Source organism: Giraffa tippelskirchi, chromosome 11 (genome assembly GCF_054371585.1).
Source record: "Giraffa tippelskirchi isolate mGirTip1 chromosome 11, T2T-mGirTip1v1.2.pri, whole genome shotgun sequence".
NCBI classification, from domain to species: Eukaryota; Metazoa; Chordata; class Mammalia; order Artiodactyla; family Giraffidae; genus Giraffa; species Giraffa tippelskirchi.
The window spans coordinates 11,387,615-11,405,581 of NC_137285.1; the positions used below are offsets into that span (position 1 = coordinate 11,387,615).

A 17,967-nucleotide genomic window follows, 5' to 3' on the forward strand; every position below is an offset into this window, starting at 1 on the left:
ATGCAATGCCTAAACGGTGGTAGGTGCTTAATGAATGTTGGTGCCTGTGCCCTCCAGGAATCGACAGCTGGATCAACCTGAGCCGCGTGGACCCAGATGCGGAGGTGCAGGGTGAGATCTGCCTGGCCGTGCAGACACTGGAGGACGTGCGGGGCCGTTGTCTTCGCTGTCATGTGCTCCAGGCTAGGTATGGTCATGATGGGGGTGAGGATGGGGTAAGGGGGTGGTCTGAGAATGAGCAGGAATCCACTGGACTCCTCCCAGCTGCCTTGAGACCACCTCACTCCTGAGATACTTCTGGGCTCAAAACTGACATCCTTTGTAAGGCAAACAGTCCAAGATCACCAGGTTGCAAGTTTCTTGGGTTAAAGCATGAGCAAAATCTTCGTTGGGTTCCCAGTGACCAGCAACCAAAGGCCAGATACTCAGAATGACCAGGCAGATGGATGTGGAGATGTATTAATCAAATCATAAGTGATTGTCTCATATGAATGACCTGCAGCTTCAGGCATGGCTGGATCCATGTGCTCCAACAGAGACATCAGGAATCTGTAGACATAGATTCCTTGGGTGTCTTTTGTATTAACTTTATTCTCAGACAGTTTCTCCCCAGGTAGGGGCAAAGCTGACCCTAACAGCCCCAGACTGGCATCCTACCAATTTGACAGCTCCAATGAAAAAAACTGTCTTCCACCATTTCCAGCCAATATCCTGAGACTAACTCTTGTTGGCCCAGTTTGGAGTACCTGCCTATCATCGAACCAATTACACTGACTCTGACTGGTCAGACCTGAGTTGCAAGCCCCTTCCTGGCAGAGAGGGAGGAATCAACCCACTCAAGTCATGTGGGCTGGGAGAAAGGGAGGGACAGGTCCTGTCCCAAGGAAACATCAGAAAAAAGATGGATGTAACTCCTGGGATACCCATCTTCCCTCTTGTCTATTTATCACTCCTCTCTCTTTCTCAGCTGCCCCATCACTTTATTTCCTTGATGATTTCCACTCCTTTCACCCTCCCGTGTCTTATTTTGTTTTCTGCCCTTTTTTCCCCCACACCTTACTCCCTTTATTCTTACTTTTAGGCCAGTCCTCACCCAAGTTAGAAATCTAGTTTGCTCTGTGACCTTAAAGCCCTTTCTTGCCCTCTCTGTGCTTCTCTCACCACTTCCAGATTTCTGTCCCAAGCTGGAGCTCCTTGGAGATTGAATGGAGTAGCAAGCAGACATAGGACAGGCAAAAAGACTTTTAGGGGCTGGGACTCCTCACTTGCTCTGTGCCCATGGCCTCCTCCCCAGCTACAAAGCTATGCAGGATCCTTGCAAGTAGGAGAGGGACCGATTGCTGTCGCTTAGCAACTAGGCTGGCTCCTAGGAAACCAAAGAAGGCTTTGGATGCCGAGTGGGGTGGGAGAGAAACAGCGGGAGGAAACAAGCAGCCCCTGGGTGTGGGGGGAGAGGGTCCCTGGATTTAGGGGACCTTGGGAAGGAGGGGTGGGAGAGGCTGCGACTTGGGTTGTCATGGCAACCAGAGGCAGGGGGTCCCTTCCTCATGCCTTTTCTTGGTCCTAGGCACAGTGTGGGTAGGAGTGTTTGTTGAATGAATGAGTGAGCTGAGCACTCTCCACATGTCATCTCATCCCTTGGCCCTGTGAGGCCAGTCTGTTATTACTCTGATTTTCCACATGAGGAAATTGAGGCTCAGGGAGGTGAAGTGACTTTACCCAGTGTCACCCAGCCAGTGAATGGGAGAGTCCAGGCTATGAACCCTGGCATCTGGCATCTGGTCTCCCATCCATGGGCTCCAGGGAAACAGAGGCTCCCTTTCCCCTCCTCACTGCACCTTCACCTGCTGCTTTGTGATATTCAACTTGACCTTTCTGTGCTTCAGTTTCCTTACCTAGAAAATGTGGGCATAGTAATGTGTCCTCGTAGGGTGGTGTTAATCAAAAGGAAGATACCAGGTTTGGTTGGGCCTGGTAAGGGATGCTCTTTGCTAGATCCCTACAATGCACTATTTCATTGTCTTGGAAATCAGCAGCATTTTAATTGTCTACCCTGAACCCCTTCCCCAAGACCTAGCTTGGGTCTTGGTCCTCAAGGGTCCTGTGACCCCCACTCCTTACCTCATCTGTCCCCAGGGACCTGGCCCCCCGAGACATCTCCGGCACATCTGACCCCTTTGCGCGTGTGTTTTGGGGCAGCCAGAGCTTGGAGACTTCGGTAAGTGGTGGAGCGGAGCTGGGAGACTGGGGCATTAAATGACCTTGGGAAAGCCACTTAACCACTCTGAACCTCAGCCTTCCCATCTGTAAAATGGAGACAATAATGGTCCCATTAGCGCTCTCTCTCACTCCCTCCTCTCCCAGACCATCAAGAAGACTCGCTTCCCACACTGGGATGAGGTGCTGGAGCTGTGGGAGGTGCCAGGTTCCCCATCCCCTCTGCGAGTGGAACTCTGGGACTGGGACATGGTTGGCAAGAATGACTTCTTGGGAATGGTGAGCACCCCCCAGACACCCTGCATGGCTCACCACTGCCTCCAAGGGGGCCTGGAGAGAAGGGCTGGGCATCGTGGAGCTCACTTGGAAGGGTAGATGTGACGTTTGCCTTATCAGGTACCTTGGCCAGGCCTGAATGATGGAGTCCCATTATCCCATTGGTGCAGGAACCTACTTAAGGTCACAGGGTGGGCCCAGATTCTTACTCTGGGATGAGAGTACCCAGGTTGACTGTGTGCTAAGTGCTTCTCCATCACTTCATTTATGTAACCGTGAGGGCCACTGTTAAGAGGCTGGGACCATTGCTGTCTCTGTTTTACAGACAGGAAGACTAAGGTTTAAGAGAAGTTAAGTGGCTTTCCCAAGGTCATATGATTAAAAAATGGCAGAGTCAGGATTTGAGTTCAGGTATCTCTGAATCCAGAATCTAACTCTTACTCCTGGATGCACTGGGCTCAAGGTCTTTCTCTTGGAACTTCAGTCTCCCCATCTGTAAAATGGGTGCGATTTTTCTTGCCTCTCAGTAGTAGTGAGTGGATGTATAGTTGGCATTTTTGTTTTGACAGCTTTTTTGTTTTTTTGGCTGGGTCACATGACCAGGGATTGAACCTGGGCCACAGCAGTGAAAGCTGAGCCCTAACCACTAGGCATCCAGGGAAATCCTGAAGCTGACAGTTTTTAAAAGGAGGCAAGATTAGAGTAAATAAGAGGGAGACTTGGTCATGGACCTCCCTTGAAATGACCACATGCTTCACCAAAGTCATCAAGGTGTGTAAAATGGTGCCGCTGCTTTGGAAAAATCTGGCAGCTCCTCAGTAGTTAGAGTTACCATGTGACCCAGCAATTGCACTCCTAGGCGTGTACCAAAGAGAAAGGGAAACACATATCCACACACAACATTTTACGTTAATGTTTATAGCAGCATCATTCATAAATAGCCCAAAGTAGAAACAGCCCAAATGTCTATCAACAGATGAATGAAGAAACGAAATATAGTATATTTACTCAGCGGAATATTATGTGGCCATAAAAAGCAATGACATCCTGACACATGGTACAACACGGATGAATTTTGAAAACACAATGCTAAGTAAAAGAAGCCTGTCCTAAACCCCACACATATTACATAATTTCATTTTTCAGTTCAGTTCAGTTTAGTCGCTCAGTCATTTCCAACTCTTCGCAACCCCATGGACTGCAGCACGCCAGCTTCCCTGTCCATCACGAGCTCCCGGTGCTTACTCAAACTCATGTCCAATGAGTCCGTGATGCCATCCAACCATCTCATCCTCTGTCGTCCCCTTCTCCTCCTGCCTTCAATCTTTCCCAGCATCAGGGTCTTTTCCAAGGAGTCAGCTCTTCCCATCAGGTGGCCAAAGTATTGGAGTTTCAGCTTCAACATCAGTCCTTCCAATGAACACCCAGGACTGATCTCCTTTAGGATGGACTGGTTGGATCTTCTTGCAGTCCAAGGGACTCTCAAGAATCTTCTCCAACACCACAGTTCAAAAGCATCAATTCTTTGGTGCTCAGCTCTCTTTATAGTCCAACTCTCACATCCATACATGACTACTGGAAAAACCATAGCCTTGACGAGACGGACCTTTGTTGGCAAAGTAATGTCTCTGCTTTTTAATATGCTATCTAGGTTGATCATAACTTTCCTTCCAAGGAGTAAGTGTCTTTGAATTTCATGGTTGCAGTCACCATCTGCAGTGATTTTGGAGCCCCCCAAAATAGTCACTGTTTCCACTGTTTCCCCATCTATTTGCAATGAAGTGGTGGGACTGGATGCCATGATCTTAGTTTTCTGAATGTTGAGCTTTAAACCAACTTTTTCACTCTCCTCTTTCACTTTCATCAAGAGGCTGTTCTTCTTCACTTTCTGCCATAAGGGTGGTGTCATCTGCATATCTGAGGTTATTGATATTTCTCCTGGCAATCTTGATTCCAGCTTATGCTTCATCCAGCCCAGAGTTTCTCATGATGTACTCTGCATATAAGTTAAATACAAGAGAATCCATAAAGACAGAAAAATTAGTGGTTGCCAGGGACTGGAGGATGGGGAGTGTTTGCTAATGGATATAGGCTTTCTTTGACTAGAGGTGCTGATAGAAAATGGTCTGAAATTAGTGATGATAGTTACACAACCTGTGAATATACTAAAAGCCACTGAATTACTTTAAATTGGTGAATTATATGGGATATAAATTATATCTGTATAAAGTTGTTATTTAAAAAGAGAGGGGGAGGGTAGGACTTGACCTTCTGGACTGTCTTTAAGCCTTTTGATAGATGCAAGTTTTGTCCCTCAACGGAGCTGAAAATACACTCACTCTAGACATGCTGTCTCTAGCCGCTGTGTGACCTTGGGCAAGTCACTCCACCTCTCTGAGCCTCAGTCTCCTCAACTGTAGGTTAAGCGTTGCCTGGAGGCCCTCGGTGCCCTGGCAGGAGCTAATAATCGGGAACTGGGGGACGGAGTGTTGCCATCGTTGTGTTGATAGAACACAGTGGGGGAGGAGGAGGTGATCCTGGGTGGGCTTTGCCACCCCTCCTTGGGTGGGCAGCCTAACTTCTTCCAGAGCCCAGCAGGGCAGAGCTCTGCTAAGCATCTGTGTGTCACCCCACAGGTGGAGTTCCCCCCACAGGTCCTGCAACACAACCCGCCCAATGGATGGTTCCGCCTCCTGCCCTTCCCCAGAGCAGAAGAGGATTCTGGGTAAATGTGGGTACAGTGGGAGGAGGCCGGGCTGGAACCATGTTGGGTTCCATCTTCTGCTTGCGGGCCAGTCCTCATGGGTGCTCACGTCAGCCCACACGCTGTCACCAGGTCCCTTCATTCATTTAACAGACGCTTGCTGAATGTCTCACCATGTGCGTTTACATGTGTCCAAAGGAGTTCACCTTATTCCCACCCATTTGCAAACACATCAGTTCAATCTGATGTGTGGGCAGAATTTCTGGTCCCTCCACACCTGTCCACACCATCCATTCCCGTATACATGTGTTTACACTGGCCTCATCTTTCTACATTGGCCGGATCTGTTTACACTGCCTGCCTGTGTCCATTCCTGTTTATACCTGTCGATATCTGTTCACCCCTGTTTATACTGCCCACGCCTGTTCACACCTGCCCATACCGGGCTTGTTTGACAATCATCCATGCTCTTCACCCGCGCTCACACCTGCCTCTCTTGGCTTTCCGCACCTGCTCATACATACTTATGTTCCTTTTCCTGTGTTCTGGCCCCGGCCAGCGGGAGCTTGGGTGCTCTGAGGCTGAAGGTGCGCCTGACCGAGGACTGTGTCCTGCCCTCACAGTACTACCAGCCGCTCAGGGAGCTGCTCATGGAGTCGGTGCTGGGGCCAGCAGAGGTGGGTGCGTCATTGGCGGGGGTGTGGGGGGATCTGGATCATGGCCACCCCCTGCTTTAGGGATGTCTAGCTGAGCTCTTCTGCTTTGGGGTCCCAGGGCCCCAGGCCACCTCTCCTGCCTCCTGTCCTTGTGCAGGAGGACACCGCCAGCCCCTTGGCTGTCCTGGAGGAGTTGACCTTGGGGGACTGCCGCCAGGAGCTGGCCACCAAGCTGGTGAAGCTCTTTCTGGGTCAGGGCCTGACTGGGCCCTTTCTGGACTATCTCACCCGACGCGAGGTGGCACGGACCAGTGAGTTGCCTGCATGACCACCCCCAGGCATCACTCCCCAAGGATGGGTCTGTAGAGGGTCTCGGAGAGAGATTTGGGGAGCTCAGGTAGAAGACGGGCTGCTGTGTCTTTGTGTGCTGGGCAACAGGGGCTGGGTACCCCCAGCCAGCTGGGAGCATGGTCTTGGGTTCAGGCCCTGGTTTTACTACTCGTGCTGTGTGACCTTAGGCAGCTCACTTAACCTCCCTGGGCCTTTGTACTGTGAAAGGAGTTGATGTGGCAGATCTCCTCAATTCCTGAGGCTGGAGAGGGTGGATGGGGTGAGATGGATCCAACCCCCTACATCCCAGCAAACGCTTCTCTCTGTTCTCTCAGCTGACCCCAACACCCTCTTCCGTTCTAACTCCCTGGCGTCCAAGTCAATGGAGCAGTTTATGAAGGTGAGTAGGTGAAGGCCTGGTGGGGGGTGGGTGGTCCGGCGGCTGCTTTCTCCCGGGGACTCCCTTCCCAGTGCTTGCTCGGAGCCCAGAGCTTGGCTGGCCTCAGGTGGCCCTGGGCAGCCGAGCTGGGGGGCTGGTGGCTGGAGGCTGGCCTCACCCCAAGTTGCACCCCCACCCCAACCCGGGGGCAGGCCCTGCCTCGCTCTGAACCTCTCCCTGCATGGTCCCCCCTGCCCCTAGCTCATGGGCACACCCCGGCCTTGCCCTCAGCCCCGCCTTGTGTGGTGCCCCCTGCCCCCAGCTCGTGGGCATGCCCTACTTGCATGAGGTCCTGAGGCCAATGATCAACCGCGTCTTCGAGGAGAGGAAGTACATGGAGCTGGATCCCTGCAAGATGGACCTGGGCCGCACCCGGTGAGCCAGACCTGAGGGACAGCCCCCTCGTCTGCCTGTCAGACCTGTCAGGCCGGGTCTGTGCCTTTTGCCACCCCACCCCTCCTTCCTGCTCGGGAACCCTACGTTCTACAGTCTCACAGCCTCCCCTGAGAGCAGCCAGCCCCTTAGACCATGTAGTGCGGTGATGCCAGGCAGGACTCTGAGACGTGAGCGCCCTGGGCTCAAATCCCAGCTCTGCCATTCCTGGTGGGCAGGTTATTTCAAGCCTCGTGAATATCTGCTTGATGGATTGTCAGGAAAATCAACCGAGTCATACACACAAAGGCCAGCACTAAGCAGTACTCCAGAAGTTACTATTATTTCTATTATTGTGATGGTGGTGGCTGAGGCCCTTGGGGGAGGGTCTGTGGCAGAGGTTGGCCTGCTGCAGTGCTTGATGACATGGGGTTAGGGAGCAGGGCAATGACAGGGTTGGGGAGAGTCATTCCATGTCTCCTGGGCTCCTCTTTTCTTTCCAGAACTTTTTTTCTCCAGCTCAGGCAGGTGGGCTTGTTCCTACCAAGCCATCAGAGTTGTCTCCTGGGCAGTCCACAGGGGACCATGGTGGAGACAGGAAAGGGTCTTTCCTTCTCTTTGGGTCTTGCCCAGCAAGTGCTACCCACCCCTTATGACCACCCAGGAGCAGCAGCATTAGGATCCATTTTTATAGAAGAGGAAACAGCCTTAGAGAGGGGAGGTCACCAGCCTAAGGCTACACAGCTGGAAAGTTGCCAAGTGGGGATTTGAATGTAGCCCCTGAGTAGAAGGGCAGAGTCCATCTGTGAAACCCCAAGGCCAGGGCTTTTCCCAGAACACCTGGCAAAGACAGTGGGACTCGGTGGGTGCCCGTAGGGAGCAGGGGCATCTGGGAACTGGCCAGGGCAGGGTGCAGACAGACTCTGGAACTGGGAATCCTGAGTTCTAATCTATGTTCTGCCACCTATTGGCAAGGGGACTTCTCTGAGCCTCAGTTTCCTCATCTGTTAAATGGGAACAATCAGGATACTTAAGGTGACATGGTGGCTCAGAAGGTAAAGAATACGCTTGCAATGCAGGAAACCTGAGTTCGATCCCTGTGTCAGGAAGATCCCCTGGAGAAGGGAATGGTTATCCACTCCAGTATTCTTGCCTGGAGAATTCCATGGACAGAGGAGCCTGGGGTCTACAGTCCATGGGGTCGCAAAAAGTTGGACACAGTTGAGTGACTGAGCACCACCCTACCACACACACACATGCATGTATGTGCCAAGCACTAGGCTGAACGCTGAGTTTGTAGCAGGAAACAAATGGACACAAATCTGTCTTATTGGGGGAGACAGGTTATATTAATAAACTAAAGAGGATTCTTGCAGGTAATTAGTGAAATAGAGGGAAGTAAAGTGAGGGAGGGTCATCAGAAGAGCCAGGGAGGTCACAGGGACAGCCTCACAGAGAAGGAGATGTGGAAGCAAAGGCTTGGAAGAGGTGAGGGAGGGAGTTGTGCCCAGGTCTGCAGGAAGATGTTTCCGGCAGTGGGAACAGTAAGTGCAAAGGCCCTGGTGCAGCAGTATGTGTCTGGTAGGTCACTGAAAATGCAGGGAACCTGGGTCCATGATGGTGAGCAATGGGAGAGAGATGGCCTCTTTGAGGAGGTGACTCCCTGCAGGGGGAATGGACCAGTAGGAGGGGAAGCCATGGAGAAGGGATGGGAAGGTGGGTGCTCTCTGAGCTTAGTAGGGGCCAGTGGAGGGTTTTGAGTGGGCAGATGCTGGGTTCTGAGGCACAACCCTCCACTTGCTTCCCCAGGAGAATCTCCTTCAAGGGTGCACCCTCCGAGGAACATGTGCGGGAGGCCAGCCTGGGGCTGCTCACGGGCTACCTGGGGCCTATCGTGGACGCCATTGTGGGCTCTGTGGGGCGCTGCCCGCTGGCCATGCGCCTCGCCTTCAAGCAGCTGCGCCAGCGCGTGGAGGAGCATTTTCCCCAGGCAGAGCATGAGGTGGGCCAGATGGTCCCATTGGGCAGATGGGGAGACTGAGGCTGGGGAGGGGCAGTGGCTTGTCCAGGGCCACAGGGAGAGGCAGGACAGGGGTAGGACAGAATCTGGCACCCTGAGGTGCTGTGTGTCTTGGCAGAAGTGGGGACAGTGTTCTGGCATGATCTGGGGCCCAGGGGTGATGATAGTGGTGATGATGAGGATGATAATAATAACAGCAGCTAACACTACATCTATTGGGACTTCCCTGGTGGCTTAGTGGTAAAGAATCCGCCTGCCAATGCAGGAGATGCAGGACATACAGGTTCGATCCCTAGGTCGGGAAGATCCCCTGCAGAAGGACACAGCAACCCGCTCCAGTATTCTTGCCTGGAGAATCCCACAGACAAAGGAGCCTGGCAGGCTATAGTCCGTGGGGTCGCAAAGAGTCAGGCACGATTGAGTGACCAAACAACCACCACAACAACACTATATACTGCCCTGACTAGGGGTCAGACTTTGTTTTACATATTTATTACCTCATCTAGTCTTCACATCCACCCTGTGAGGTGGGTGCCAGTATTATCCCATTTTACAGAGGAGGAAACTGAGGCCCAGAGAGGTGATGTGCTTTGGCTAAGAGTCGTGGACTCAAGGCTCAGCCTCCAGACTCCCAGGGGAAATCTCTCCCTCCTCCCCTCATCCTCCTCCTCAGACCTGAGCCCGGGCCTCCAACTGGGACAAGGCTGATTTACACCCCACACTGTGGGGCTCTTGCCTCTGCCACTGGCGGAGGTGCTAAGTGGGACACATTCGGGGTGGGGATGGGGGAGGCGGGAGACCAGCTCCCCAGACAGCCTGGCCCTTGTGGGAGGAACCCCGATCAGTGACACCCAAGTGTCCCCCAGGTCTCAGCCCCCACAGTGAGTGATGGCTGCGGGCAGGGAACAGAGATTTCCTCATGCCCACGAAGATGGAGGGGGCCAGAGGAACCCAAGCAGCCCCTCTGTCTGCCGCTCTGACACCTGGTTCCTTCTTCTCAAGAAAGGAGGAAGTTAATGAGCTGACGTCAAAGGCTAAAGTTACCCAGGAACATGGCGGGCTGGGGTGGGGGGCAGCCTGGGGGCAGTTTGGGGTTCCAGATCTGTGGGGCCTCCTCCACCATCTCTGGGTAGCTCCAGGGACCCAGCTTCTGGCAAGGCTCAGTGTCAATGCAGAGGTGCCCTGGAAAGTTGGCACGTACCCAAGAGAGGGTATTGTCTTATGTGTGAATACAACCCCTAAATAAACACTGCAGCATATTCTCGGGGGTAAATATAGCTTGGTGAGTGTGGTGGGTCGGTGAGGAGCCATTTGGAGGGGGTCAGCGCCCAGGAGAGAGACACACCTCTTCCCAAGTCCCCTCTGGAGCTGGGGGAACCAGCCTTATGTGTGGGTGGCCCAGGCCTGGGTCTCACATGAAGGGGCACCATGCTTTACAATTTGTGGAGGGCAGAGGCTGGGACTGGGGGTTGTGCAGGGAGCCAGCTGAACTGGGTTTGCTACCAAACCTCAGTTTCTTCATCTGGAAAATGGGGATAGCAGTACTACCCCATGAGATTGCTTGAGGAATAACTGTGACAGTGCAGGCTTAGTTTTTGACACCCAGTAGCTAGTGTTGCGGAGAAGGCAATGGCACCCCACTCCAGTACTCTTGCCTGGAAAATCCCATGGATGGAGGAGCCTGATAGGCTGCAGTCCATGGGGTCGCTAAAAGTTGGACACAACTGAATGACTTCACTTTCACTTTTCACTCTCATGCATTGGAGAAGGAAATGGCAACCCACTCCAGTGTTCTTGCCTGGAGAATCCCAGGGATGGCGGAGCCTGGTGGGCTGCCATCTATGGAGTCACACAGAGTTGGACACGACTGACACGACTTAGCAGCAGCAGCAGCTAGTGTTGAATGCAGAACAGTGTGATGAAGAGCAGAGTTCAAATTCTGCCTGGGTCAAATCCTGGCTCTGCCACTTATTGCTGTGTGAACTTGGGCAAGTGACTTTCCCTCTCTGGGTCTCAGTTGCTTCCTCTGTAAAATGGAGACACAGAACCTCCAAAGGTGAGTATTAAATAAGCAAATACATGGAGAAATATTTGGCCTGTTGCTATTCATGATAAAAAATCACAGATCTGGGTTTGAATCCTGCTTCCTCTACTCATCAGCTGCGTGACCTGGGGCAAGTCAGTTGACATCTCTGAGCTTCTGCTTCCTTAGCTGTAAAATGGGAATAATGATGATGCCTCCTTCACAGGGCTGTGCCCTTTGCACAGTGCTTGGCACAAAGCAGACTCTGAGGATGTTTGGCTAAGTCTGATGGTGCAGAATTGGTATTATTACTCCATTTTCCAGGTGGGGAAACTGAGGCCCAAAGAAGAAAAGCCTCCTTGGCAGACCAGAATGGCCTCCTGAGCCATGCCCCATTCTACTCCCTGTACCATCGATCCCTTGTCCTTGCTGTCCCAGTTTCCCTGACTGGGAAGTGGGTTTGGGGGACCCCTCTCACCTGCTGCTCCTTTCCGCAGGACGTGAAGTACCTGGCCATAAGTGGCTTTCTCTTCCTGCGATTCTTTGCACCTGCCATCCTCACCCCAAAGCTGTTTGACCTCCGGGACCAGCACGCGGATCCCCAGACCAGCCGCTCACTGCTGCTGCTTGCCAAGGTGCAGGCAGTAGAGGGCTCCCCCTCCAAATCCTGGGTGTTCTTAGCCAGGGAGGAACATGGGAGGGCCAGAACTGGGAGGCCAGACCCATGGAAGACCCAAATGAGACCCAGAGAAATCTGTTTGACACGGCACCTTCAGTTTTTTAAAAATTAATTAGACTGTGCCAGGTCTTAGTTGTGGCATGTGGGATCTTTAGTTGCAGCATGCAAACTCTGTGGCATGTGGGATCTAGTTCCCTGACCAGGGATTGAAACGGGGGCCCCCTTCACTGGAAGCACTGAGGGGGAAGTCCCAGCTTTTCATCCTGAGTGTGAAGGCTTTCATTTTGCTCTCAATTCCCTCTTTGGAATGAAACCTCTCCCCTTCTGGGGGAAGGTGGGAAGTAGGCTAGCAGTCATTTACACTTTAGTATGAATCAGACCATAATTCACAAAAGGGCCACATTTGGAGGTTCTGATGGGCTCAAGTATGTATGATGAGATCAAGCAGTCCTGAATGAGGTTATTTGGGTTCTATATGGGGGACAGAATAAAAGCACTGGGGGTACACATCTGTGCACAGAGAGGGACAGATATCTTTTCAGGCAGATGCTGCTATCACTTTCTCCTTTTGTTGAGCACTGAGTTGGGAGCCAGGACTCTGGGGCTCTGCTCTGGGTCCACAGAGGCCCTTCCCTGCTGCAGTGACCTTGGCCCTGGAAGCACCCCCTGCTCCTTTGCTCCAGGCTGTGCAGAGCATTGGAAATCTGGGCCAGCAGCTGGGCCAGGGCAAGGAGCTGTGGATGGCCCCCCTACACCCCTTCCTGCTGCAGAGTATTTCCAGGGTGAGAGACTTCCTGGACCAGCTGGTGGACGTGGATGGGAAGGCGGGTGAGTTCCCATGGCCCTGCCACAGCCAACTTGTCACTCTACGGGACCCTCAAGACCTACCCGTCTACTACCCCTCCCCCACCCCAGCACTCACTGAGACTGTGCACCTGTGGGTCAGCTAGTCAGTCAATGAACCCTTCCTGGTATATACTGTGCTAGGGCCCAGGGATGAACAAGATGCAGGCCCTCCAGACCATTTCAGCCCCTGTGGAGATGTGAGAGGGGATTGTGGCATGGTACTCACTCCATTGGCAGACATCTATTAAGAGCCTGCTATGTTTTAGACACCATTCCAGGGTCTGGGGACACAGCAGTGAGATGAGACAGAAGAAGCTCCTGCTCATGTGGAAGTTTTATTCTAGTGGAGACAACTGGTGGTAAACAAGATGGGTTAGCAAATCATGTGGTGTGTTAGGGAGAGATAAGTGCTAAGGGGAAAAAATAAAGGAGGGAAGGGAATATTGGGCTGGGGGTGGCAGATCAGCCCTTTAGAGAGGGTGGCCAGGAATGGCCTCCCCAGGGTGATATTAGAGCAAAGACCTGAAAGAGGACAGAGAACAAGCAGTGAGGATCCTAGGAAAGTGTTTCAGGCTGGGGACAGCATGTGCAAAGGCCCTGGGGTGGACAATGGGGGGGCAATGAAGAAGAATGAATGAGAGGGAGTGGAGGAGAGGTGAGGCGGCAGATCATGTGGGGTTGCTGGAAGGATTTAAGCTTTTAATTGGAGTGAAGTGGAACCGCAGGGTAGTTTTATTTTGTTAATGTTTAAGTATTTATTTATTTGGCTGCGTCAGGTCTTAGTTGTGGCACGAGGGCTTCTCTCTAGTTGTGGCATGTGGGCTCAGTAGTTGTGCAGGCTTAGTTGCTGTGCGGCATGTGGGATCTTAGTTCCCCGACCAGGAATCAAACCTGTGTCCCCTGCATTGGCAGGTGGATTCTTAACCACTGGACCCTCAGGGAACTCCCCATGGGATAGTTTTAAGCAGAGGAGTTAGAGATGAGTTTGTATCATAATGTGGGGCCCGGGTCATGAAATACTTGGGTCCGAATCACCTAGGAGCACCCTGTGGAAATGTGGAGGCCTGGTTGTGACCTGGTGGGGTCCCTGTAGGCTAGGGGTGGGGTGGGGGCTGTGTCTGGACCCCCTAAGTGTAGCTAGATCCAGGTCACTCCCTGGACTGGCTCCTCCTGCTGGTGCCTGTACATCCCTCAAGTTGGAAAGGGATCACCAAGGGCAACTTTGGGGCCCCCACTCCCTGCCACCCCCATTCCCTACCCCAGCCCTCAATAATACCATTCCCTATGGAGAAAGTAGAGTCCATCTTATTCATCCTCCCGCCTCTTGGGGAGCTGAGAATCCCGCTCCTCCATGAGACCCTTTGGAAGGTGGAGCCTGGGTGGAAAGGGTTCCCAGTCCCCCCTCCCCATTTTCCAGAGGCTGGGGGCCCAGCCAGGGCCCTGGTCCCGCCTTCAGTGACCGTTCGAGAAGGCTATCTGCTCAAGCGCAAGGAGGAGCCCGCCGGCCTGGCCACACGCTTTGCCTTCAAGAAACGCTACTTCCGGCTCAGCGGGGAGAAGCTCTCCTACTCCAAGAGTCCTGAGTGGCAGGTGAGGCTACAGCCCGCAGTGGAGGGACTTCCACGTTGGCCTCCCTCACAGAGCTGCCTCTTTGTACCCAGGGGGATACTGAGGCCCAGGAGGGGACAAGGACTTGTCCAAGGTCCCAAGGCAGCTTAGCAAACTCATATTCTAAGGCCAGGCTCTGCTTATACCTGTGGGTCCAGCTGGGCACAGAACAGAACAGAACAGGGACAGGCAAACACCTACACATACCATCAGACGGTCTTCAGCATGTGCACGTGTGGTGGCTGGGATGTACCCACCCAGATGTGGACACTCCCAGGGCATGGACAATGCTTAACCCTCCTCAGCTGTTTCCACACAGGTCTCTACCTGCATACCATGCATGCTGAGTCGCGTTGGTCATGTCCAACTCTTTTGCAAGCCTGTGGACTGTAGCCCGCCGGGTTCTTCTGTCCATGGGATGTTCCAGGCAAGAATACTGGAGTGGGTTGCCATGCCCTTCTCCAAGGGATCTTCCTGACCCAGGGATCAAATCTGAGTCTCTCTTGTCTCCTGAATTGGCAGGCAGGTTCTTTACTACTAACCCCACCTGGGAAGCCCAAAGGGGATGCTGTGGCTGCATGGGCTGGGAATTGAACCTGGGCCTTACGCGTGGCAGGCGAGAATTCTATCACTGAACTACCCATGCACCCATGTACCATAGAGACTCACAGAAAATTGAATCTCTCACCCAGAGGTATATGCACTCATATCCAGGCATTCATTCACCCATCCATTCACCCATCAAGCACTTATTGAGTACCTACTATGTACCATGCAGTGTTCTAGGTGCTGGAGATGCTGCAATAAACAAAACACAAACTCCCTGCTCTCATGGGGAGAGTGCCCTGGAACATCCCATTCAAGTCTAGCTGCCATTCAAGTCTAGCTCAAACTGAGACACCCATGGGGATCTACCCATTTCTGTGTCTGGAAACCCACAAATCATAAAAGAAAGAAGATGGAGATGGTGCCCACACTGGAGATGGTGCCCACATTTATTCTTTCTACTTTATCAGCAGAGTGTAGATTCTAGAGTTCAGCTCCCTGGGTTCCAATTCTGGCTCCACCAGCTGAGTGGCCTCTGGAGGGTCCTTTATTCTCTTATGCCTCAGTTTTCTCATCTGTAAATTGGGAGGAATGATAGACCCAGCCTCAGAAATCTGTTGTCATAATGAAATAAGTTGGTAAATGTAGAGTGCTTAGAACTACATCCCAAGTGCAGTAGCAGGGGTTGCCATGGTGATGGTGGTCATGATGATGGAAACTGATGCCCAGAGAAGTTATCACTGGGAGAGTGATGGGAAGATTGCAGGACTCACAGGGCCGCCAAGTGGACAGGCACATAGCACAGATGCACAAGGCTGACTGTCCCCATGCTGGGACACACCGCCTGATGCACACACCCACAGGAAAGCTGTCCCCGGGCCCGGTCACCCTGGCCCCTGTCCCTAGCCCACCCTGCAGCGACAGTCCTCTCTCCCAGATGCGCTCCTCCATCCCCGTGTCGCACATCCGAGCCGTGGAGCGCGTGGACGAGGGCGCCTTCCAGCTGCCGCACGTGATGCAGGTGGTGACGCAGGACGGTGCGGGGGCGCTGCACACCACCTACCTCCAGTGCAAGGTGAGGCGCCGCCAGGGTGGGGGAGGAGCAGAGGGCACCTTTGGGGTCCCAACCCATCCCTGACTGCCCCATCTCCCCGCAGAACGTGAACGAGCTCAACCAATGGCTGTCGGCCCTGCGCAAGGCCAGCGCCCCCAACCCGGACCAGCTGGCCTCCTGCCACCCCGGTGCTTTCCGCAGCGGGCACTGGACCTGCTGCCTCCAGGCCGAGCGCTCAGGTGAGGGGGCAGGGCGGACTCAGGCTCCGCCCCCCGCACCTATCAATCACAGGGTGTCCCACCTCCGCCTGGGCTGGCCTTGCAACCCTGAGCAAGGTACTTAACCTCCCTCTGCCTTAGTCTCCTCACGTGTAAAATGGGCCGGATGATAATGTCCACCTTGTGGGGTTGCTGTAAGGATTAAATAAGTTGATATACGCAAAGCAATTAGAACACTGCCTGGCACACAGATACTTTTTTTCAAGTGCCTACCAAATGCCAGCCTTGTTCTCAGGAAAATGAATAACCAGACAATTGTAATACAGTGTTACAAGTGCCAAGATGAGACTTTTGAGACCCCAGTGAATCCCTCTGGCCCAGCCCCAGGATAGGACAGCAAGAAGGGCTTCCTGGAGGAGGTGCGGCTTAAGTGTGACCTGTGAAAAGAGTAAGAGTTAAGTAGTGAAGTTGGAGAAAGGGACAGAGGAAGAAAGAGTATTTCAGGCAGAGCAAAGACAGGCTGAAGGATCGAGAAATGTCTGTGTGTGGCTGAGCCTAGAGTGTGGGGGACCATGGAGAGAAGGGAGGCTATTGCTTTGTTGGGTGAAGGCAGAGGCAGTGCGGCTGGAAGGAAGCAGTAGGTTTGAAGAGTGGTTTTAGAAGCCTAAGGGGCAGGGCTTGACCATGAAGGCTTCTGGAAGAGGAATTCGAAGTTACAGATGATGCCGCTGTGTCGCCCCAGCTTCTGGTTGCAGCCGCACGCACTCGGCCATCACCCTGGGGGACTGGAGTGACCCATTGGATCCTGATGCTGAGACCCAGATGGTGTATCGGCAGCTGCTTCTGGGGCGGGACCAGCTCAGGTGGGTCCCACCCACAACCCACTGATCAGCTGGGGCAGCCACCCATTGTGCCCTTCCCATGATCACCTGTTCATTCTTCCCATGTGCCTCTGATGAGCTTCTGGGTGGGGACAGGCTCTAGGGGAGGACTGTTGCCATCCTTAGGTGGGCTCTAATACGGAACTAGATCTGGGGACCTTTTTTTTTTTTCATTTTGGCCATGCTGCACGGCATGTAGGGTCTTAGTTCCCCCACCAGGGATTGAACCCTCGCCCCCAACATTGGAAGCTCAGAGTCTTAACCACTGGGCTGCCAGGGAAGTCCCATGGATCTTGAGATCCTTTGATACCCAGGACTCCCGAGACACAGGCATCAAGTGTAGATGTGTGTCCCCACTCCCTCTTGGTTGATCTCAGGATCACTGTAACTCAATGATGGAGATTTGTTCCAGCTTACAGTGTGAGTCCTGAAGCTGGCCCGCCTGGGTTCAAATCCTGGACTGGCTGTGTGACCTTGGGCGAGTTGCTTACCTTCTCTGTACCTCAGTCTGGAAAATTAGGGTACCAACAGTCCTTACCTCATGGGGTTGTCCTGAGGACTGAATGAACTCATACAGGTAAAGCACTTTGTAGGTGCCTGGACACATAGTTAGCCTTCTATATAATAAAAATATGAAATATAATACCCTTTCTAATAATAAAGGGTAACAATTATTATTATGCTGTGCAACCTTAGGCAAGTTGCTTTAGCTCTCTCTGTCTCAGTGATCATCTGTGTAATGGAGCTACTAGTAAGTATCCACCTGTGTTTTGTGCTAATTAAATGAGTTTATACATGGGAAGGGCTTGGAATAGCATCAGACACTCTATGTTTGCTGTGATGATGACAGCGATGGTGATGATTTAGTGGGAACCTGTAATGTCTCCTTCAACCAGCAGCATCTCTGGGTTCGAGAGCAGGATTGGGACTCAGGGACCAGCCTGGTTTTCTCCCTCTTAACTTTCAGGATGAAATTCCTGGAGGATTCCAACATGGATACAACTCTGGAGGCAGACACAGAGCAGGGCTCCAGTGCCATGGAAGGTAAGGGGGTAAGGAAATACCTTTTCTTTCTCTTCTCTGGTACCTCCCACAACT

General features: G+C 52.7%; 1 protein-coding gene across 8 annotated transcripts in view; it reads left to right on the forward strand.

The window, feature by feature from the left end:
• Positions 1-17,967, forward strand: part of RASAL1 (RAS protein activator like 1) — a 32,373-nt gene that overhangs the window by 13,389 nt on the left and 1,017 nt on the right. For 2 of the 8 annotated variants that reach the window (XM_081546387.1, XM_081546386.1), the window contains 16 exons: positions 58-187; positions 2,137-2,218; positions 2,365-2,496; positions 5,130-5,218; positions 5,757-5,874; positions 6,011-6,164; positions 6,519-6,583; positions 6,885-6,997; positions 8,804-8,996; positions 11,535-11,672; positions 12,400-12,544; positions 13,980-14,152; positions 15,654-15,791; positions 15,874-16,009; positions 16,731-16,851; positions 17,837-17,913. In XM_081546387.1, the coding sequence (XP_081402513.1) occupies positions 58-187; positions 2,137-2,218; positions 2,365-2,496; positions 5,130-5,218; positions 5,757-5,874; positions 6,011-6,164; positions 6,519-6,583; positions 6,885-6,997; positions 8,804-8,996; positions 11,535-11,672; positions 12,400-12,544; positions 13,980-14,152; positions 15,654-15,791; positions 15,874-16,009; positions 16,731-16,851; positions 17,837-17,913 (2,004 nt within the window). Of the gene's footprint in view, positions 1-57; positions 188-2,136; positions 2,219-2,364; positions 2,497-5,129; positions 5,219-5,756; positions 5,875-6,010; positions 6,165-6,518; positions 6,584-6,884; positions 6,998-8,803; positions 9,009-11,534; positions 11,673-12,399; positions 12,545-13,979; positions 14,153-15,653; positions 15,792-15,873; positions 16,010-16,730; positions 16,852-17,836; positions 17,922-17,967 lie in introns of all 8 variants that reach the window. The other 6 variants (XM_081546391.1, XM_081546388.1, XM_081546389.1 and 3 more) reach the window with 6 other exon arrangements.